The 21,758-nt window shown below is 47.0% G+C and overlaps 2 protein-coding genes and 1 non-coding gene across 3 annotated transcripts; all 3 read left to right on the top strand.

Annotated features, from left to right (window-relative positions):
* Positions 1 to 199: 199 nt before the first annotated feature.
* On the top strand, positions 200 to 6,271 carry RPL21 (ribosomal protein L21). The gene is made up of 6 exons (XM_066583349.1): positions 200 to 281; positions 1,817 to 1,895; positions 3,231 to 3,292; positions 3,611 to 3,723; positions 5,801 to 5,951; positions 6,143 to 6,271. The coding sequence occupies exons 2-6, from the start codon at positions 1,829 to 1,831 to the stop codon at positions 6,230 to 6,232; spliced, it is 483 nt and encodes a 160-aa protein (XP_066439446.1). The 5' UTR covers positions 200 to 281; positions 1,817 to 1,828; the 3' UTR covers positions 6,233 to 6,271.
* On the top strand, positions 3,751 to 3,884 carry LOC136594570 (small nucleolar RNA SNORA27). Its single transcript, XR_010788592.1, has one exon. It is a non-coding gene; the product is annotated as a small nucleolar RNA SNORA27 (small nucleolar RNA).
* A 9,243-nt stretch (positions 6,272 to 15,514) lies between the features above and the next one.
* On the top strand, positions 15,515 to 18,961 carry RASL11A (RAS like family 11 member A). Its single transcript, XM_066583333.1, has 4 exons — positions 15,515 to 15,701; positions 16,847 to 16,903; positions 17,755 to 17,834; positions 18,374 to 18,961. The coding sequence occupies exons 1-4, from the start codon at positions 15,542 to 15,544 to the stop codon at positions 18,836 to 18,838; spliced, it is 762 nt and encodes a 253-aa protein (XP_066439430.1). The 5' UTR covers positions 15,515 to 15,541; the 3' UTR covers positions 18,839 to 18,961.
* Positions 18,962 to 21,758: the final 2,797 nt, after the last annotated feature.

The raw sequence follows: 21,758 nt of genomic DNA, 5'->3' as shown, positions 1-21,758 counted from the left end.
AAAATGAAAAGAAAAAGGGCCGCGTCCATAAAGGGTTAATGTAAACGACCTCACTTGTGTGCGGCCCGTGACGTCACCGCCCAGAGGCGGGGCTTATAGCTTCTATGACCGTCTCTTTCCTTCAGCCCTGAAATAGCTGTCCAACGCATTGCCTGTCTGCAGTATTCCGTGCGCGCTCACACACTTCCGGACAGGCAGTGAGTTAGACAGTCCTGGGGGAGGTGATGTACGAGGAGGCGGGGCCTCAGCTCTCTCTTTCCGCTGGACCCGCCATCTTGCAGGTAGCCGCATGAGAGCTCGGGCTCCGGGATAAGAGGGGGATTCTCGGTAGTTCCGGGGGTTGTCGGTGTAGAACTGTCCTCGGTGTGTGAGGAGGTGACGGAGGCGGCGGGGAAGGTGTGTGGGGTCGCGCTGTATGCGGGGAGGGCCGGTACACTGCTGGCCGGCTTACACGGGTAGTGGTGTAGCAGAGTTGAGTGTGTCGTGTCTATCACCCCCCCCCCTGTGTCTTGGGGTTGTGGTGGGAAGCTGGCCCCCAGGCCCGACCCCTGAGTGCTGCGGGGGAGCCGGACGGTCAGCTGTTACCCTCCAGGTACAGAGCTGGTTGCTTCTCGGGATGCACTGACCAATGACCAGTCGGTTGAGTAGCATGGTTTCCGTCCGGATGCTGTTTTGCAGGGTGGCGCCGCCCTGGAGGATATTGCACGGCACTGCTGCGTTGTGGATGCATGCAGAAATCGTCGCCGGAGACGTGAATACAGATGCCCCCGGCTGTACAGATGGCGCCATCCTGTATGAGGGTGAACAATGGCGTTAGGGACGTTGTAGGCGAGCGGACTTATCGTCTGACCGCGCCAGTGACGTCGGCGTCCGCTCTGCCCGGTTATACAAGCAGATACATCACCAGAGATCATTCCGTCTGTCGCGCTCTGCACGAGGGCGGGCTCATGCACGAATCGCGTCTTATGTCCGCATTTTACGTCCTGCGCAGTAAATCGCAGCAAGTAGAAAGTCCCGCTGACATTTGCGCTAACAAAACAGCGATATTGCGAAGGCGCCTAACGGAGCTCCGATCTGCTGACAGACGAGCGAGCGCTGCTTGTTCAGTTTCCCGCGTGAAGGTGAGCTGTACCGCCGGCCTGCAGGGGCGAACGCGCAATTGTTCATCTCTATAAGCCAATTCTCATGCCGCGGCAAAGAGCAGGATCCCCGCAGCAGCCGTACGCACATAGTGGCATCGTCCTCAGCCTCACTTACTGTCCATCTAGTTCGCCTGTCCCCCATCAAGGGGCGCGGGGCTAATAGGTCCCTACAGATGGCCTCACATAGAGCTGGTCTGCTGCACATTGTTTTGCAGCTCTCGCACTTTTCCATGCCTTATTGCAGGGGTGCGATCTGTGCCATGTGGGCACCCCGGGGGGTTTGTCCCCACTAGCTGTGAGGGTCCCAGTGATGGACACGACTATCGGCCCCCCACCACACAGCTCCTCCAGCCACGGATTGGTCAGACGGCTCAGTAGTTTCCTTCTGGCTGCACTCTTCATCTATGGCCGCTGCTTCGTTTCTGAGGTTTTGGTAGTTGCTGTCAGTTTTGGCTAATAAAGGGGGTCTTCAGCCGCGACCCCTTATATATGACATCCGTATTCTAAAGCTAGATGGATAGTAAGGTGCCGCGTTGTGACTGTAATGTCCGGGGTGCCGCAGTGCTTCTGCTCCGTGTAGTCGGTACCCAGCAGTTGGTTGCATCCTCACTCCTCGCCATCCGCTGCCTCTGTGTGCAGAATAATTCTAACTTCCTTTTTTCTTTCTTTCACAGTAAGGTGCAAACATGACGAACACAAGAGGCAAAAGGCGTGGAACCCGTTATATGTTCTCCAGACCCTTCCGTAAACATGGTAAGATACCGCCACACCGCGTGTTCTGCAGTCAGTTTCATATCTATGGGATTTGCACAGAAAATGACCGATAGGTGTGCAGCCCATCTTTGGGACCCCGGAACTGCTGGTCATGTGACCCCCCCCCCCCCCACACACACACACACACCCTCTCACTGGCTCACAACAGCAGCTCTACCTAAAGGACCTCGTATACATTAACAAAAGTTGAGGAAAATGGACGATATCATCCAAAACAATCGTTTATTGGGTGACATAGTTTTAGCCGACCTATGGCAGACTGGACAGAAGGCAGCGGGGTTTGACATTTTCATTTGGCAAAACTTTCTTTGAAAGTGTGATCCCAAAAAGATGGTTTGTCTGAGCGGCCGCCGTCAGTGAACATGTATGGCCAGCTTAAAGAACTGTAGCAACCAATATGGCCTACAATGTGTGGGACTGCGCCTGCCAAACAGTCACCAGATGGTGATCACCCATCAGCCTACTTGTACCTGAAGAGCACTCGGCTCGTTCTGTAATGTGTATAGACCTCCAGAGCTCCTCTCCAGTGTGTGCGACTGGGGGGAAGCGGAAGTTGTGAACAGGGGGCAGCAGCGGACCTGCATATATAAAACACAAAAGCCACTGGGATCCATTTTGACAGAGAAGCCCCTGCAGATTTGGCCGCTGTAGATTCCAGTTGTAGGGCACATGTACCATTTTTCATAACCTGCTAGGTGGTGATGCCAGGCACTGCAATCCTTCATCATGCTCTCTAGCTAACTAAGGGTCCCTCATTCTCAGCAATGGTGGGCTTCTCAGAGTTCAGACCCCCCACCTGACTGATCATTCACTCGTTCGTTGGTACAGCCTTGTTTATATAGGCAGATTGTTCGCATTTACTGTACTGGTGAATGGGAACGACTGAGGATTGATATTTAAACCATACGATTAGCAAACTATTTCATGCAAATTATTGTTCGCTCGTTGGCTGTTTACGCTGAACGATTATCTGAATTCGAACGACCCAGATTTTTTTCTTTTCGAACAATAATCGTTCCATATAAAAGCACCCTTGGGATTTCTGCTGTTTATGTTCAAATATTAAATAAAAAATAAATAAATAAAAACCTTAAATGCCTCTCGCTTCTCACAGCTGAGGGTTTGCTACAGCTTGAACTCCAGGCGGATGCATTTTACCTGCACTGATGCATTGCAGCAAACCACCAGTACAGAAGAGTTGTGCTGCTCATGTGTTGAGCTCTCAGGATTGAGAAGTGCTTCTACATCTTAATGTCACGTTTTTGTATAGCGCTTTTTCCCCAGATGTGGTTAATGTTCTCTTCCTCGTTTTAGGAGTGGTCCCCCTATCAACGTACATGCGTATCTACAAGAAGGGCGATATCGTGGACATCAAGGTAAAAGTGGATTTTGAGATCGTTATACAGAATATAATTTGGTGATCAGACATAAGTGTCGCAGTGATGACTTGTGCTTCGCCGCTCCATTTACTAATTCCTCGTGCTCCATGATGATCCTTATCCTAACTATTTGCTTTCTAAGTAAATGTGAGTCAATCATTTCACCGGTTCTGAGAGCACAAACTGCGATTCATTTGAAGTTAGGACTGAAAATCACTTCTATATTCCAACTTTACATACATAGACTCTGAAGCTCTGCTAGAAATTACCATGCTTTTTGGCCAGATTACTCACGTACAAACTTGTTCTTTGCAGGGTACAGGCACCGTACAGAAAGGCATGCCCCATAAATGTTACCATGGCAAGACTGGCCGGATCTATAATGTTACCCAGCACGCCGTTGGTATAATTGTCAACAAGCAGATCAAGTAAGTGGAGAGGTTGGGATGTATATCCAGAGCCCTTTTACTTTACCACTTAGATTTGTATATATCTGGATTGGTCATTCAGGGGGGCTATATAAGACATCCTCTTAAAACCCAAGCAAAATCCTCTGTATCTTGCTTGTGTCCTGTCAGAGGAGACAGTTCTATGTGCATCCAAGAATAACTATGACACATCCAGCAGCAGTTATTGTGGGCAGCCACATAGAAGTAAGTCTTGGCAGTAAATGGCTATAATGGGACATTTTGAGAACTTTTCATGTTCCTGCACCTGCAGTAGCGAGTGCCGGCCACTACACAGCGTTTGGAGCAGCAGCTTCCGCATTGACTTCAGTGCCGCCTGGAAGACCTCCTTTAAAACGACCCTCCAGGCCTTCAGAAACAAAGGTGGCCAAACCACTTCTGACTACCTGATGTGCACTGCGATAGTAGTCTTAAGACACTATATGCTGCTCTGGCCGGTCAGTGGGGCTCATGCAGCCAGCACTGGTTAATCAAAGCAGGTGTAGTGTCTTAGACTGATGTATCATACAGTTAGAGATGCTGGTGTAACCTTCTTTTTCTCCAGGCCCAGACAGTCTCTTTAAGACTTGAACAGAAATTCTACAAATTTCCACCATCCGTGCAGCCCTTGGAATCTGCCCTAGTATGGCTTAGGCCTTAATGTCACTGTTCGGTTCTTTTAGGGTACCTTCCCATGTATCTGCAGCAAATGCTCATCAAGTCTGCAGCGGCCAATTAGGCATCTAAATGGCGCGGATTTGTCTGCGTTTTCATTGCAGATCTGCTCGGATTGAAGAGTGAAATCCACAAGATAGATTGGCTGCGGACTTAAAATTTCCCTGCGTCGATTTATTGTGGCCGTTTTTTATGGTATATGATGGAGGTTTTAGGAATCTCCTCTACTTGCATTGTAACTTTAAATGATGCGGAATTTCCACTGTGATTCCAGTAGTGGAAATCCACAGCATCTTCCCCCTATGTGAAGGTGTCCTTGGACTGAATGGTACGTCTGACAGGAACAAACAGTGTTTCGTTGGCCTCTGTCCTGCGCATAGCGCCTTTTGGTCTAGAAACCTATTCACCCATCTAGGATGAGTTTCCATATGCCTTTTTGTCTTGGACAGCCTTTTTTTTTTTTTTTTAAGTGAACCTTTCACCAGGTTCATGCTACCCGAACCATGGGCAGCATGAACCCTGGACAGATATCCGTCTGTATGACACATATGTTATAATTCTGAAAAGCTGCAGCATTTCAGAAAAAATATTCTTGGCAGTTTGACTCAGAGCTCTCGAGTCAGGCGGGCCGTGCCGGCTCTCCTTGTCCGTGTAATCAAGGCTGACCGCTCCTCTCCCTGCTGATGTGTATGGAGAAAGCTGTCCATTAGCTTGCGGGTTGGGAGAACCTGGAGCAGCCTGCCTCTTTGACTCCGAGCTCCGTTCCAGCTCGGCTCCAAATCGGACTTCAAAGTATGTTTTTACTGACACACTGCAGAATTTTTATTTTTTATTTTTTTTTACCAAATCACCAAGTACAAGACACAAAAGCATAGGAAGTAGCATTTTATTAGAAATCAAGATTATTTAAAAAAAATAAATAAATATAAAACCGATGATAGTGTCCATACAAACACGCGGGCTCACAGTCTGGTAATATTACATTTTTATGCCAATGTATTGTTTTGTTTACATGTAATAGAAGTACTCAGTCCTTTTTATATGTGATGATTCAATCACAATATGCATAAGGAAAACACGTAGGATGGCAAATATTCCAGTAGAGTGCGTTTCTAAGCCTCGGTGTGCGTTTCACCACCTGCTTTCTCATGGGGTGCTACTATTATCCTAAAACTGTGTCCATTAACTATGAACAGCCACTAAACACTTAGTTAGCGAGCTGCGTGCAGCTGCATCGCTGGCATAAACTGGGTGCGTGTTAACTGCTAGCTGAGGCTGTGTCCTTCACATGCAGTTACTTAAGGGACTGTATCACAGGTGCTGGCTGTAAAGTGTTGCTCCTCTGTAGGAGACGGGTACAATAATGCTTCCTTTTGTATTAAAGGGGTAAGATCCTTGCCAAGAGAATCAATGTCCGTGTGGAGCACATCCGCCACTCCAAGAGCAGAGACAGCTTCCTGCAGCGTGTCAAGGAGAACGAGAGGAAGAAAAAGGAAGCCAAGGAGAAGGGTGTCTGGGTGGAGCTGAAGCGTCAGGTATGGGGCTTCTTGTTGGTCTGTCTGTACTTCTAGATGCTCATTGATGATCTTTCTCCGAACTATTTACTCATAATGGTGTAAATATGAGTTAATTATTTCACCGGTACTGAGGGCATTTACACGGCTGCTAGTGGCCTGAGACGTCTGATACAAACTGGTAATACATTTTTCTCTTTTTCCCTTTACAGCCAGCCCAACCAAGAGAAGCTCACTTCGTCCGCACCTATGGAAAGGAACCTGAGCTCCTTGAGCCAATCCCCTACGAATTTATGGCATAATATGTCACAATTAAAACGTTCTTCTTTTTGGAAGCCAAAGTGTGTTTGATTCCTTGAATAATTACCGGCACCATACTTCAGCTTAACACATTTTCCCATCCCTGCCCCCTTACCTGATTGCGTTGTACTCTGGACGTTTTCAATGTATATTGCAGTCACTTCCATACAGTGCAGTCTCCTATCGGATGCTTATCAGGCACCATCTTACTGCTGAGATTCTTTGTGCTCTCCTTTTTATTTATTTTCTCCTATAAATCTCTTGCTTTCCCGTGGGATCCACAGCCCATCTGCAGTGTCAGCTGGTGCTGGTCCATGTAATATCAGCACACAGGAATTATGGTGACCGAAAAGCTGACTTCTTGAGAGAGGATAAAGTCAAGTAACTCTCAGGTATTCAGAATGAAATCACATGACCACCTGAAGAGAAGGACTCCCAAGACGTTTCAGATAGAAATAACTAACCAAGGTAGTAATACTAGATACAAATATACTGGGGGTCTAGTTACATAATGAATACTGGCAAAACACCAGTTTGCCACCTTAATTTTACAGTTACATGACAAAGTGCATTAAAGAGGTTTTTCAGTTATCGCACAGCTTTTCTACTGTAGCTCCAAGTGTCTTTAAAAATACCAAAAAGCTATACTTGCTCATTTGCTGCAGGAAACCAGTGCTGTTGCTTTGCTGTCCTCAGGAAGTCACCTGACCTATACAGCCAATCAGAGGCTGCCGCATTATCGTTCACATCCTGGGCACCATGACGCCAGAACAAGGACCCTGCAGCGGTCAGGTGATTTCCTGTGATGTCCTCTTCACAACAATGCTGTTTTTTTATTTTGCAAAATTTTTAAAAAGTGCTTGCTCTATGACATATTGCACCTAAGGCCGCCTGCACACGGGCAGAAATCCCGCGGCGGGATTTCCGCCGCTCAAAGCCTGCATAGGATTGCGTTAACAAACGCAATCCTATGCAGACGGCCGCAGTTTGGCCGCGTGAAATCTCGCACGGCAAACAAACTGCAGAGCCCCACACAAACGTCACTCACCCGGCAGCCGGCACATGAAAGAGCCAGGGCCGCCGGGTGCAGGTGAGTACGCGCTCGTCCCTGCAGGTGCTCGAGTCTGGTCCCGCGGCGAGAATCCTCGCCGCCGGATCCGACCCGCTCGTCTGCAGGCGGCCTTAATCTTCTAGTACCTTAGTGTTTAGCCTTCACACCAGTATTTTTTTCCACATGCTTTTCGCTATACTCGCACTCACCTTGGAGCATCATCTGGTTGGCAGCACCTCCATTATTTAAAACTCTTAACTCCAGAACTATTTCACCACGCACTGGGTCTTGCTCTACCCTTCTTTTTCGTCTTTTTTTTTACTCTTTACAACAATCGCCAGGATGGCGGGGCAGTGGCCCTGGATCCCCGTGGCAGAGGATGGGTAAGGACTGCTCTTTTTGTTAGGTAAGACACTTGGAGCTATAGCTGGAAAGTTTTCCAATAACCAGACAACCCCCTTTTAAGCTGTGAGCGGGTCTGTGGACACTTTCCATTACTGTAATGTCTGATTGTTGGAGATCTTCAGTGCCGTATATGTTTAGTAGCTGCTGAAATGCTACAATTGTGATAAATCAGTAAGATACTAAAACTTTGGAAACACTGCAAATGGGATCCAACACAAAAACTTTTATCTCAGTTCTACCATATTCATCATATGTTGCCTGAGGGTTTTAAACCTCTAAATGCTGTCATTGGAGAGTTCTCGCCTGTTGCAGCAGAACCACTGAAGGTTTCCCATCCCCGGCCGTCTCGCCTGCCATTGGGCTTTTTGCACACGAGGATTCTATGTGTATTTGTAAATTCATAGATCTCCAAATGAAAGTTGCACAACATTTATGCAGAAATGACCTATATCTCATTAATAGACTACCTCTTTTCTGGGAGATGGCAGTTGGGAATTCCGGATGTCTGTGCTGCCCATGTAGAGGGGTGAAGTCTTATTGACCCAAACTTGGGCTACCCAGGACTCTTTATATAGTCTTCATGAGTTCATGTACGGTAGTAACCAGACAGTGGAATCATCCATGGGCTCCGCTATAAATGCAGATCCGCATTCTTATAGTCATTAGGTCTCAGGGGTGACCTCTCCGGTTCTGGGCTTCTAACACGATCTGTGTACTCTATATATGCTAATATGGCCACATTTCGGAGGAGTTTGTGGACTCTGAAAAAACAGCAAATGTGATATCTGTGATCACAGCTCCATGATCCTCGAATACAGTACATGACTGCTGAGGCTTCCGCTTGCAGCTTTTATGTGCTCTGCTGCTTGTTGGGAAGAATAGGTGGCTCGCTGAGCTCAATGCAAGAGGGGAGTAGTTTTTTTAAAGACATTTGCTGATTTTCCCTAACTGGTCCCTTTAATGGAATATCCTAAGTGTAGACGGCATAGATGTGTGGATTTTCTACAGCAGGACTGCATGTGGAAAGTTTGCAGCCTGTACAGTAAAAAAATATTACAATCCCAAGCATGCTGCAAAAAAAAAAATGGTGTGAAGCAGATTTCACATCTACAGCATGTCAACTGTGAATTTTCACAGCAGGTTTCAGTCTATCTAATTCATAGGAGGAAATGTGCAGCAAGTCATCTGCAGTTTTTGCTGTAATTTTATTTTAGGTTTTCTGGGGTGGCAAATACATCCATTGTGGAAACTGGATGAAAAATGTGTATCAAAACCTGGTTGTGTGTGCTCTCTGCTGCCACCATGTGGTAGATCTGCTGGGAGTCACACTTGGATATGACAGCAGATTCACAAACTTCTGCAACAAATCTATTTAGTGAGCGGTGTCCTGCTGTTGTCCGTGGTCTCGGTATTGTCACATTCCACAGGAGTGAGGATCTGCAAGTGTTGCTTTGGCGTAGATGCAGCTATGTGTAGCCAGGAATATATTTTTCATACCCCAGTTTTACCAGGATTTTTCACAGCTGATTGTCTCAAGTACTCTGTGAAGACAGCAGGTGCATGAAGTCATGACATACCATGCAAGTAACAGCAGGCAGAGACTAAATGGAGGAATGCTACAAGTCTGACACATTGTATGTTAATGGAGTTAGATGTGTAAAACTTAAAGGGGTTGTCCCGCGGCAGCAAGTGGGTCTATACACTTCTGTATGGCCATATTAATGCACTTTCTAATGTACATTGTGCATTAATTATGAGCCATACAGAAGTTATCAAAAGTTTTATACTTACCTGCTCCGTTGCTGGCGTCCTCGTCTCCATGGTGCCGACTAATTTTCGGCCTCTAATGGCCAAATTAGCCGCGCTTGCGCAGTCCGGGTCTTCTGCTGTCTTCAATGGGGCCGCTCGTGCAGAATGCCGGCTCCGTGTAGCTCCACCCCGTCACGTGCCGATTCCAGCCAATCAGGAGGCTGGAATCGGCAATGGACCGCACAGAAGAGCTGCGGTCCACGGAGGGAGCAGACCCCGGCGGCCATCTTCAGCAGGTGAGTATGAAGACGCCGGACCGCCGGGATTCAGGTAAGCACTCTTCGGTTTGTTTTTTTAACCCCTGCATCGGGGTTGTCTCGCGCCGAAGGGGGGGGTGTTAAAAAAAAAAAAAAACCCGTTTCGGCGCGGGACAACCCCTTTAATTACCTGCACACTCGTGTAAAAAAACAATGTAAGTCTTGTGTCCAAAACCCTTTTTTCCATTTGTGCAGCTCTATGGGGCCTCTGTATTTGGTTCAGGTCTCAGTTTTTCTCTGTAAACCTTGTTATTCACATCCACAAAAAAAATTCAAACAAGCCAAATTTTTTTTCCTGCATTTTATAAAACAAACTGCACCCTGACGGCATCCATTTACTACCTGTTTTTTTTCCCTCTCCCCACTGGGTTGAATCGGCAAGTGTCACCCATAAATTGGATAAGAATAGTCCATGCAATGAGGATTTTTTTTTCATGTATCTGAAAAAAAACCAAAAACCTATGTTGCACTATAAAATTAGTCTGTATTCTGTCCATCTATAGTCCGTAAAAAAAAAATACTGTGACAAAGGCCTTAGGCTGCAATCCTATGCAGAAGGCCACGCGAAATCTCGCACGGCAAACAAATCGCGGCATGCTCTTTTCTGAAATGTCACTGACCGGTCACCGGCTCCGCTCTGCGCCGGTAGCTGGCACATGAAAGAGCTGGGGCCGCGGAAGAGGTGAGTGCCCGCGCTGCTCTCTGCAGACATTCGGGTCGGGTCCCGCTGCGAGATTTCTCGCAGCCGAATCTGACCCGGACGTCTACAGGCGCCCTTATTCTGTAGAAAATGGCCTAAACATGTGATGCATTCTGCATGTGTTATGTGGACTTTACTTCTTGGATCAGCATAGGTGAAGTCCATGGTCATAAAATTTGGCTTTGCCATTATCGCACTGTGGTGTGGGTCTATTGTGTTTTCAAAATTGTAGCGTTCTCTGAGTTTGGCAGCTTCCTTCCTCCCCCCACCCCACTTAAGTTTTCCTATAGGCTTCTTCATAGGAAAAAAAAAAGCAAAGCAAAAATAACTTGTGTAACAATAAAATGCAGGAATCATTAAAAAAAAAAAGGCATTGCTATGGAAAGCGCCGGCACCTGTCCACGAGCGGAGAATCATTGTGATTCTCTGCTCGCGGCAGGCAATTCGCAGCATGCTGCGAATTGCCCCCATTCTCTGCGGTCAGCCTGTCTATTAAATAGGGCTGCCCGGTGGAGATGCGGCGGCTTCTGCACCCGCAGCGAAGCTTAGCCATGGGATACCGCATCGCCCGTGGACAGCTGGCCTTACACTGGCGATTGCGATATCGCTGCAAGAAAATAGCAGCAAAATTGCAACTTTGCTCATGAGATGCCTGAGCATCAGCGATTCTTTTTCTTGCAAAAACTTCGCTGCCGCTTGCAATTTTCTCGCGACAGACAATGCCAGTGTGTAGGTAGCCTAAGTCCCTGAGAACGACTGAACAGTCAACAAATATTTTTACGCCTGTCGGCGTTTACACTAAACGGTAGCGTTCATTTTCACTTGTTACAGCAATAATTGTTCCATGTAAATGAGCCTTCTGCAACCAATGCTGTGAATTCGCCATGGATTTTCCCTTTGCATTCCTAAGGATGAACTCCAGCAGCATATATCAATTGCAGGGATTTTTCTTGCACCATGGGGATGAGATTTGCTAGCCATCTCATCCATGTGGCCTGTGCTGTAAATGCTGCAGTATATAGCAGGAATGGCTTTGGGAAATCCACAGCATCTTCCATACCAGCAACAAATGTCATCTACGCATTGCAGAAAAGCAAATGTGCGGTACAACAATTTTGGCTATCTGCAGGATCTGAGTCGGTGCACAGCAGGTGACCCCAGTGTACCTCTCCGGCGTCTTCTCTGCTGCGGATGTGCCGACACACATGCGCAGTTGAAATTGCTATGGTGATGAGGCGGCACCCGTGACCATACTGCAATGATCCCCACGAGCGGTACATCGCAATCTATTTCCGCTCGTGGGCAGGACATTGCGTATTGTCATAGCATGCTATGGGCTGGATTTGCTGCAGAATCCGGAGGTGGACACCTGCTTCATATTCTGCAATTCAAATCCGCCTGTGTTTAGGCAGCCTAAGGCCGGCCGATATACGCTACGATGTGAGGAGTAAAAACTTGTGAATAGGCACAGAAATCTAACATTTGTGCGCCCAATCAGACGGCATGGGCCTCAGCGCATAAACGCTGAGGCTGCCATGTCATTGAGCTTCCCCCTTCCCAGCTCACCTTTTAGCTCTGCCGCCCTCCTCTCCCATTGGAATCAGCCGGTGTGGAGGAGCGAAGCGCTGCCCCGTCCCACCTCCTCCCATTGCTGGCTGCAGACAAGGGACAGAAGTGAGAGCTTAGCTCCGCCCCCATCCAGCTCCTTGTCCGCAGACAGCAATTGGAGGAGGCATGATAGGGTGGCACTTAGCTCCGCCCTGTCCCGCCCCCTTTCACTGGAATCAGCCGGAAGGGAAGCAAGAAGAGGCTGCTAAACTCCCACCTCCGGCCACTGCCATGGGCTACCATAGGAGCCCATGCAGTGGTAGACGTATTCTGGCCCAAAAGATAGTTCCAGGACTATCTTTTGTGCCCGACGTAAAAACGCACGGGGCTATATTGGGCCGGCCAGGCGCTTTTATGTCACGGGAATACGGCCATATGATCTGATGCATTGGAATTCAATGCATCAGATCACAGCGTATATCGGCCGACTGTGAAAACGGCGCCCATTATACGTTTGTGTGAAAGAAGCCTAATACTGCGATTTTTCACTGCAGATTTCTCAGAGGAGGGGTGAAATCTGCGGTGAAATCCATGTGTTTTGCTGCAGATCTTGATGTAGATTTGGTGCTGCATGTGTGAAGTCGGACCTGACAGATTTAATGCAGACTTGTCTGCAACTGTCCCATTTATATGAATGCAGCTTGCAGAAATCCATTTGTTTACCATCAGAACAACCCCTTTCGGATGAATGCAACTGATTTTCTGTTGAACTGACTGACAACTGGGTGGTAAGCTGCAGAAAGGTGATATATCTCTGTTATGTCACATAATATAAGGTTCTGTACAATAGTCCAGCTATCTCCTTCTAAATAGTATAAAGCTGCATCTGAAGTTATGGGGTGTCCAAGATGCTGATGGATGAATGGGTCAGCTTCTGAGGAATAATGCATTGCATGGAAAACCCTGTTTAACATATTTATCCACATGCACCACCGCTCCATTCACATAAAGCAGTGTTCCCCAACTCCAGTCCTCAGGGACCCCCAACAGGTCATGTTTTTTTCAGGATGTCCTCAGTATTGCACAGGTGATGTAATTATTGTCGGTGCCTCAGACATTGCCACAGGTGTTCTTACTATAGGAGATCCTGAAAACATGACCTGTTGGTGGTCCCTGAGGACTGGAGTTGGGGACCCCTGACATAGGGTATTTGAGTGCACTGGTCTTGGGGTCCCACTGGTTGAACCCCCAGCTATAAGACATTTATCCCTTATCCTGCTAAAATATCTGGTAGGCCTGCCTAGTGATGTGTTTTAGGGCATGCTTAAAGGGGTTGTCCCGCGCCGAAACGTTTTTTTTTTTTTTTTCAATAGCCCCCCCCGTTCGGCGCGAGACAAACCCGATGCAGGGGTTAAAAAAGAAAACGGGATAGTGCTTACCTGAATCCCCGCGCTCCGGTGACTTCTTACTTACCTGGTGAAGATGGCCGCCAGGATCTTCTCCCTCGGTGGACCGCAGGTCTTCTGTGCGGTCCATTGCCGATTCCAGCCTCCTGATTGGCTGGAATCGGCACGTGACGGGGCGGAGCTACAAGGAGCCGCCCTCCGGCACGAGCGGCCCCATTCAGAAAAGAAGAAGACAGGACTGCGCAAGCGCGTCTAATCCGGCGATTAGACGCTGAAAATTAGACGGCACCATGGAGGACGCCAGCAACGGAACAGGTAAGTGAAAAACTTCTGTTTGGCTCATATTTAATGCACGATGTATATTACAAAGTGCATTAATATGGCCATACAGAAGTGTATAACCCCACTTGCTTTCGGGGGACAACCCCTTTAAATCTGTGGGTAATAGTTTAAAGGTAATCAATAGGAAAAGTCCCAAACAACCCCTTTAATAACCAATCAGAAGTCATCAATAGTTGATTGGCATGTGTCCACCACTGGGAATTCCTGCCAATCAGCTGATTGCCAGGCCTGCTCTCCGGTACAAGTGGATAGTTACAAGTGAATAGTTCTGTCTGTATTGCAGGAGCCTGGTTTGGTATTATAGGCACAGCTCGCATTGAAATCAATGGGAGTTGTGCCTGTGGTATTAAACTAAGCCACTGTAATACGGACAGTGCTGTTATCCAGTTCCACAGTTATCTGGAAAGCAGCTACTTGGTGGAGATCCCAAGCCAAGCATAGGTCATCAATAGGCAAAGTCTCAGACAACCCCTTTAACCTGATTATTTTGGGGTAGAGCTCTGGAAAAGTCTTGGAAATGGGAGAGGGAGATTTGAATTATGTAGGATGTTAGTCTTGGATCGTGCATAGAATGTAGAGTACGGGTAGGCCAGTAGCCAGAGATGAGGGAAGAGCTATAGGATGGTGCAGCACTGTGGAGAGATTTATGGATGAGAGTGATGAGTATGAGGGCTCCTCCACACGAACATATAGTGACCGCGTTTACTCATGCGGGTTTTGCATGCATAATACTGTTATGCGACCCAATAAAGATTGCAGCATGTTCTGCCTTGGCATGTGTTACACGTCCATACCCTCCAAGATACTGCACGGCAATTGGTGGCACTCAGTAAGTACGTAATATCAGTGTACTTGCTGTGCGCTGAGTGACTGTCTGATACGAATTATGCTCCTGTGAAGTTGTCCTAAATTGTATTCTATAGTGGCTGGGTAACCAGTGCAGTGACTGGCAGGGTGTGCAGCATGGGTACAGTGATTGGCAGGGTGTGCAGCATGGGTACAGTGACTGGCACAGGGTGAAGGCATGGGTGCAGTGATTGGCAGGGAGTGCAGGCATGGGTGCAGGGACTGGCACAGGATGAAGGCATGGGTGCAGGGACTGGCACAGGATTAAGGCATGGGTGCAGCGACTGGCAGGGTGTGCAGGCATGGGTGCAACGACTGGCACAGGATTGGCATGGGTGCAACGACTGGCACAGGATGAAGGCATGGGTGCAGGGACTGGCACAGGATGAAGGCATGGGTGCAGGGACTGGCACAGGCTGGAGGCATGGGTGCAGGGACTGGCACAGGCTGGAGGCATGGGTGCAGGGACTGGCAGGGAGTGCAGTGGTCGACAGAGAGATGAGCCTGACTGCTGCATTCGCATTAGATCGGGAAGTGTAGAGTTTAGTAAAGTTCCTGGCCCAGCAGTCCCGCATCCTGTGCGGCTCCTGGGATCCAATCCCTCATTAACCCCCTATAATATGCTTATAATAATATGCTTCTACCAGAGGGCAGTGTCGGAGAGCTGCCTAGAACAGGACCGTGCTTCCCCTGGCAGCAGCCGCCTCTGCCTCCCACGGAGGGGCTTACATGCCCCCCAGAGGACTGCAGCCCCCTCCTGGCCTTGTACAGGTCATCAGCATTGTCCCTCCGTGCGGATCCCCCGGCTGCTACCATTATGTGGATGACAGCAGCCGGAGCGTCATTCTGCGTAGTCAGCGCCAGTCCCCTCCGGGCCGCCCTCCCTGCCGGCTATATAAGGCGCGGCGCGGCGGAGGAGGCGCATTGTGCTGCAGCTGCTCACTTGGATGATCGGCGCTGTGCGGGCGGACTCCACGACATCTCTCATGCGTCTACCGACCATGTCCGGCAACTTCCTCCTTGCACCAATTCCGGAGTCGCCCGACTATTTCACTGTCCGGGATATTAAAATGACTGTGATGGGGGCCAGCGGTGTGGGCAAGACCGGTAAGTGCCCTGATCATCGGCATCATGGCGTGCATGAAATGAATTCTTACAATATCCCATTATGACAAATTAATTCTGTAGCCAAGAATAGGGGAGATATATATATAATAATTTTTTTTGTTAATCTCAGTACCAGCATGCATGTAAAGCACCAACATATTCTGCATCACATCATGGAGATTAGTAATAGATAAAGCACTGCAGATACATCAGATCAGTGTATTATATATATTATATACAGCACTGCAGATACATCAGATCAGTGTATTATATATATTATATACAGCACTGCAGACTAAACACACATTATTTCCAGAGCACGGCTCTTGCTTCCTAAATTGGCCATAGACCTAGGATATAATGGGCATCAGATACCACTGTAGTATGGGAACAGAATCCACATGTATCACTCAGCCATTTGTATCTACTGTGTGCATTATCCTAAATGGAAACATTGTTTAATGCCACACTAGCAGCTGATTTTAATTTCCAAGCAAGCCTGCTGTTTTCTAGTTCATGTTAATAGGGTTTAGTTGGGGTTCGTTCACATCAGTGTTTAGGGGTTCAGGAAAGTGATCCCTAGCTGGCAATACAGATGTATTTTATGATGGAACCAAACCGTGCAGAATGGACGCCATTGACTATAATGGGGTGTTTTCAGATTTTGGCCAGGCTTCCTGCTTTTTGTAGGATGAGATGGCACCGACTGCAGCACTGTCATCCCCATTTTTAAATGGAATTCAGCAATGGAGGTTCTGAACAATGATGTACACGAACCCCTAGAAATGATTTTAGCATTCCCATAGATGCACTAAGACAAAGTTTAGGGTCAAAGTCAATGCCCCTAGGTGGAAGAACTCTTTGCATTATTTCTCGGGCCACTAAGAGTCCCTTTGGCTTGTACAGGCCTCATATGGGCTTCTGACTTCTATAGTATTATTTCCATAAGTGGTCACTCTTAGTCGCATCCTCAAAGTTTTGGGTACATCTATGGGCACTTGTATTGCCCTCTCATCTTGTGTCTGACTTGTTTATAATATTTTGGTTACCACCTCTTACCCCTCTCCTTTTATTTTAGTGCCTAAACTTTTTTTCATTGTTTTTACTTTTCTTAGCAATAATTGCATCTATTTTTTTTTTTTCAGCAATGATTGTCCGATTTCTTACAAAACGATTTATTGGAGACTACGAAACTAATACTGGTGAGTTACCTATCTAAAGAATGCAACGCCATTTATTTGGGGGGTCAAAACTAAAATTTCCAATGAAGCATGCCTCCCGTTAGTCCCTAATACTATCTTTGCTATCTAACCCTATTGAAGACATACGGATATTGCCCCCCACTGTATGTCAGGGCTGGTCAGTACCATGGGTCAGGTAGACAAAAGAGGAATCTTGAGTCATGTAAAAAGTGAAGAATGTTAATAAACCAGTTCGGGGCCGTCTGCTCTTTTGGACACAAATACCACTATTTGGGTTTCAGAAATATGATGCTTGCTCAAATGGTATATTTTACAGTACAGTTATGCAAAAAAATGCTGATACTGCATTGGTAAATCTCCCTTAATGTATCTATGGAAGTTCTCTTATGTTTAATACCAAGAATATTTAAAGGGGTTCTCCAGGAGCTTTACTATTAATGAGCTATCCATATTGGGCTGCTGCAATACAGACAGTGTTATCTGCTTCCAGTGCTCTCCACACTGACGACAAGCCCAGTGATCAGCTGATCAGTGGAGATCCCAAGTGGTGGATGTCTGCCGATCACCTATACTGAGGATAGCTCACCAATAAAAAAAGTCCCAGAGAACCTCTTTAACTGGAGCTCTTTACTATGCAAACCACCTACATCTTAGATCAGTCCTGTAAGGTGTCTATCACTTGGTTTGAGACATCTGAATATTTCTTGGCAGTTTTGGAGGGTGGAGCAGGGCAAAGGAGGGGGGGGGGGCATAATTAAAGAAGATCTGTCATGGGAGCAAAATGTCTTTAACAGCAGTTGAACTCCTTTTACATCGTTCTTAATACACAATATTTTTCTTTTCCTCATTAGGAAAACTCTACTCCAGACTTGTGAGTGTAGAAGGAGAACACATGTCTGTGCAGATCCAGGACACCCCAGGCTACGTCAAGGTAAGGATCCCATAATATCTGTACACTTTGAAGCAGCAGTCTCCCCCCCTGTGTCTGTTCACCTGTTCCTAAACTGTGACTCCCAGCTAGCTGGCTGTCAGGGCTTGCTAGTAGTTGTAGTTCTGCAACAGTTTGCCAGCTTATTTTCCAGCCATTTATCGTGCCATTCCTCTGTTGTTCCTCCTGGAAATAATTTGGCAGCTGGGTGTTACTATTTTCCTTGTCAATAGGGGCATATTCCTACACAATCTGACTCTGTCAGAACTGACTGGACAATGTCAGACTGTGTAGGGAGGCACCCTATGTCAAGGAGAATCTTAAATATCCAGTTTATTTATACTTTTCCAGGAAGAATAATAGAGGAATAGCTCAACACAAAAGAGTTTTTAAAAAAAGGATGATCCGTAATTGCTTTTTTCATAGGGAATACTAGTATATACTAATACAGACGTGACAGGTCCCCTTTAAAGAGTATTGTGTAATGTACAGTTACGTGATGTGCAGCCATGTTTAACATTCGCATTATGTCTTTTGCGCAGATGGCCGATGACGTGTCCCAGGTGACAGATATGTTGCGGTGCATGCAGTCCGCAGAAGGCTTCCTCCTGGTATACTCCATCACCGACTACAGGAGCTACGAATACATCCGTCACCTTCATCAGCACATCCGAAAAGTCAATTCAGACGCTAAGAGTCCCATCATCCTAGTGGCCAATAAGGGGGACCTTCTGCATGTGAGGCAGGTGCCCCCAGAAGCTGGCATTCAGCTCGCTAATGAACTGGGCTGCTCCTTTGTGGAAATTTCCACTAGTGAAAACTGTCAGGACGTTTGTGACGTGTTCCAACATCTCTGCAAGGAGATCAGCAAACACCAGTCCAGCAACGGAGAGAAGAGGCGAGGCACCGTTATCCCCCGACCAAAGTCACCCAACATGCAGGACTTAAAGCGACGGTTCAAACAGGTGTTGTCACCGAAAGTCAAGACCCCCTCCGCCGTGGCATAGCTATGAACTTGTGTACAAAAAGACTCGTTTTCTACATTTTGCAGAGTAATTTATTTTTGTATGGACGTTCCAATCTGTATGTCGGCATGCATACATCATAAATCAGTATTTATTTAACTATGACCCGTGTTCGTCTGCTAACTGAACGCATTGAGGTAAACCGGTGTAAAGGGAACGAGGGGTTAAACTCAAACAATGCAAATCACACTGAAATCCTACACAGAGCGGTGCTCACATGTGGGGCTGCTATAAAGCACTTATTTAAAAAAGTCAGTTTGGGATTGGTTGTGGGGATAGGCAATCCCTCAAATCCCTATGTTGTAAAAGAACAATTTTTCTAATCTAGCCACCATTTAAATTCTGCTGCCGATTCCCGTCGTCGGCCGCTGTTGGTTCCTGTCGCTCTTGTGTTTAGATGCAATAATGGGTTGTGAGAATGGTGTCATGTGATCAATATTAAAAGGTCCTATATGGGGTAATTGTGGACAACCCAACTTTGCATTTGAATCTAAACCCTGCAGTCACTATGTATGTGTAGTTGAGAGGACTTTAGGGTGTTGCTTATTTAAGGTGACCCTCCGGTCCTGGAGAGACAGATGGGCGCACCGCTTCTCTCACTACCTGCTGCACACTGTGCATTACTCTGCATCGTAGGTCTAAAACACTGATTCGCCTGTGCTGCTCAGGTAGACGGCATTGGCCAATCAAAGCGGCGTGTAGTGTCTTAGACTAATGATGTATAATGATGTGGACCCACAGAGCCTCAGAACGGATGGGACTTGAGTCTAAATCCAGGGGCAGCACTGTTTTTTTTTTCTCATGCTTTCACCCCATAAATCAGTATTTGGTTTTTGCTGCGGAAACCTCAGACCTTTTACCCTTAAAAATAGTCCCAGTTAAGAAGAGGCAGCTGACTCACTTGGTCAGGCTTTCCATAATGCAGTACTGGTGGGTGTAGACCGGAACGTAGCTGAAGAACAGAGCCGGAGTCAGGGTGGGTGGAATACTTTCAAAACCTAGATCAGGGCAGGCAGCAGATATGAAGAGTGTAGTCACGTAATGAGCCAAGGTCAGGATTAGAGAGGTCAGGGCAAGCTGGGTGGTTCTGGCATAGAAGATATCAGACACAAACAAATTTGCACCTTCACAGAGTATAAAAAAAACTGTTTAGGCACTTACTGATGGGCGGAGTAGCCCTAAATAGCGCAGGAACTGTCAGGATTGGTTGGGGAACTGCAAAGCTGGGTACACATACTGGCCCTTTAAGAGTGACTGGGTGCATGTGCAGACCCCATGGGAACAGCAAACAACATGGTGCTGGCTACGCCACGGGAGGAGGGAGGTAGGGGACACCGCTTGGCGTGAGCAGCTGCCACAACAATAGTTAAGATATTTAGTGTATTAGTGTAACACGCACTCCAATGACAAAAGGCTAAAAGACATTTTTCATCTTTTATTTCCACGGAGATCCCCCTGACCTGATTACAATTCAGTATTATTGTGATCTCAGTACAGTAATACAGCCGTACAGTTAGTCACCCGCTAATGGTAGAGCGGAACACTAATAGGATTATACACTATGGGTGATATAAAATAACCGCTCTTTATTATGCACCCTCTATGATACAGAAATATTAGAGGTGCCCTGTACATTGCTATTATTTCCACTAAGTGCAGTACTATTATATGTGATTCACTCGCGGATATCCTCTGCCCTGAAGAGCATTCCCTGTCTGAGTGTTAGTGATGTTGGTTTGGACCCTGCAGAGCATCCCGCCGGGCACTAGATAATGTACTGCTGTACCAAGGTAAGTACTGGATAAATGCTCCTATGTAAGGTAGCAGCAATGTTTTACTTAGATTGTATTGCTAAGACATTTGATCCTAGCTTACAAGGTAGCTATTCCTAATACTGGTGTGCTAAACACCTGATACACAATTTGCCGATACTGCCTACTACTTTTCCATTACTCCACACTTTTAGCCTAAAATATAACATGTGAGGAGGATGCTCTTTTTCTAGTTATGTCCCTGTATACACATCCACAGGTACTATTATTTTTCTAGCATTCAGGGGCATTTGGCAGTACTCTAGGCACCTTTTCAGGGTACACATGGGACAGTAGCAGCAAGATGGCAGAGTTAATGGACTAGGTTGAAATTGGATAGGGAGGGGGGGAGGGGGTTATAGAATTGAGAGGCCAAAAGATGTTTGGGAAGAAAAACCGTGCAGTCATAATGAGAAGTTGTCATGGTGGTCTGGGATGGATGGAAAAGAAAAAAAAAACTCCAATCAGAGAAGACCTCTGTGAGTCACTGGATCTAACTGCTGTGTGTTCTGCCTGTGACTGTGTCTAATCAGTTCTCTATTCTCTTGCATAGTTTGCAATGTGATGATACTCTGCAAAGCTCCTGTGTAGAACAGGTATTTGACCACTATATGGTGGTATTATTGGTTATATTGGGCTTTGTATAGCTGTACTGTACATTTGTCCCAAACAGAAAAAAAAACAAGTGTATGCCTGTTGCTAAGGCCTTAGTCAGACGGGCGTTTTTTCGCGCGATTTGCGGATCGCATGACGGATGCGCATCCGCAAATCGCGTGACCGGTGCGCGCAAGTCGCCCGCAAATCGCCTGAAAATCTGCTCCTAGCCGCGTTTCATTAGAAACGGGCCGGAGCTATCCAGCGCATTGCATTCAATGGAGACGGCAATAGAGCCGCCTCCATTTAAAGCAATGCGCTGCGGGCGAGCCTGGGATGAATTGTCGGTAAGGGCTTAACTATATAAGCCCTTCCCTGCAATTCATCCTAAAATGTGTAAAAATAAAAAAAAAAATTGTATACTCACCTTCTCCCGGCAGCCGGAGCTCCGCGCGGCCGTCCTGCAGTGGGTGTGAAGGGGGTGTGAGTCAGACCTG

Source organism: Eleutherodactylus coqui, chromosome 1, assembly GCF_035609145.1.
Source record: "Eleutherodactylus coqui strain aEleCoq1 chromosome 1, aEleCoq1.hap1, whole genome shotgun sequence".
In the NCBI taxonomy this organism is placed as follows: domain Eukaryota; kingdom Metazoa; phylum Chordata; class Amphibia; order Anura; family Eleutherodactylidae; genus Eleutherodactylus; species Eleutherodactylus coqui.
Note: the sequence above shows the minus strand (reverse complement) of the source record. Positions and strands in the feature narration are given on the sequence as shown.

What these genes read in the sequence shown, in the direction of transcription:
- RPL21 (XM_066583349.1), top strand. Translation starts at nt 1,829, where the DNA reads ATGACGAACACAAGAGGCAAAAGGCGTGGAACCCGTTATATGTTCTCC. An exon ending in CAGACCCTTCCGTAAACATG is followed by an intron (nt 1,896 to 3,230) that starts GTAAGATACCGC and finishes TCCTCGTTTTAG; the next exon opens with GAGTGGTCCCCCTATCAACG. An exon ending in GGGTGGAGCTGAAGCGTCAG is followed by an intron (nt 5,952 to 6,142) that starts GTATGGGGCTTC and finishes TTCCCTTTACAG; the next exon opens with CCAGCCCAACCAAGAGAAGC.
- RASL11A (XM_066583333.1), top strand. Translation starts at nt 15,542, where the DNA reads ATGATCGGCGCTGTGCGGGCGGACTCCACGACATCTCTCATGCGTCTA. An exon ending in AGACTACGAAACTAATACTG is followed by an intron (nt 16,904 to 17,754) that starts GTGAGTTACCTA and finishes TTTCCTCATTAG; the next exon opens with GAAAACTCTACTCCAGACTT. An exon ending in ACACCCCAGGCTACGTCAAG is followed by an intron (nt 17,835 to 18,373) that starts GTAAGGATCCCA and finishes TCTTTTGCGCAG; the next exon opens with ATGGCCGATGACGTGTCCCA.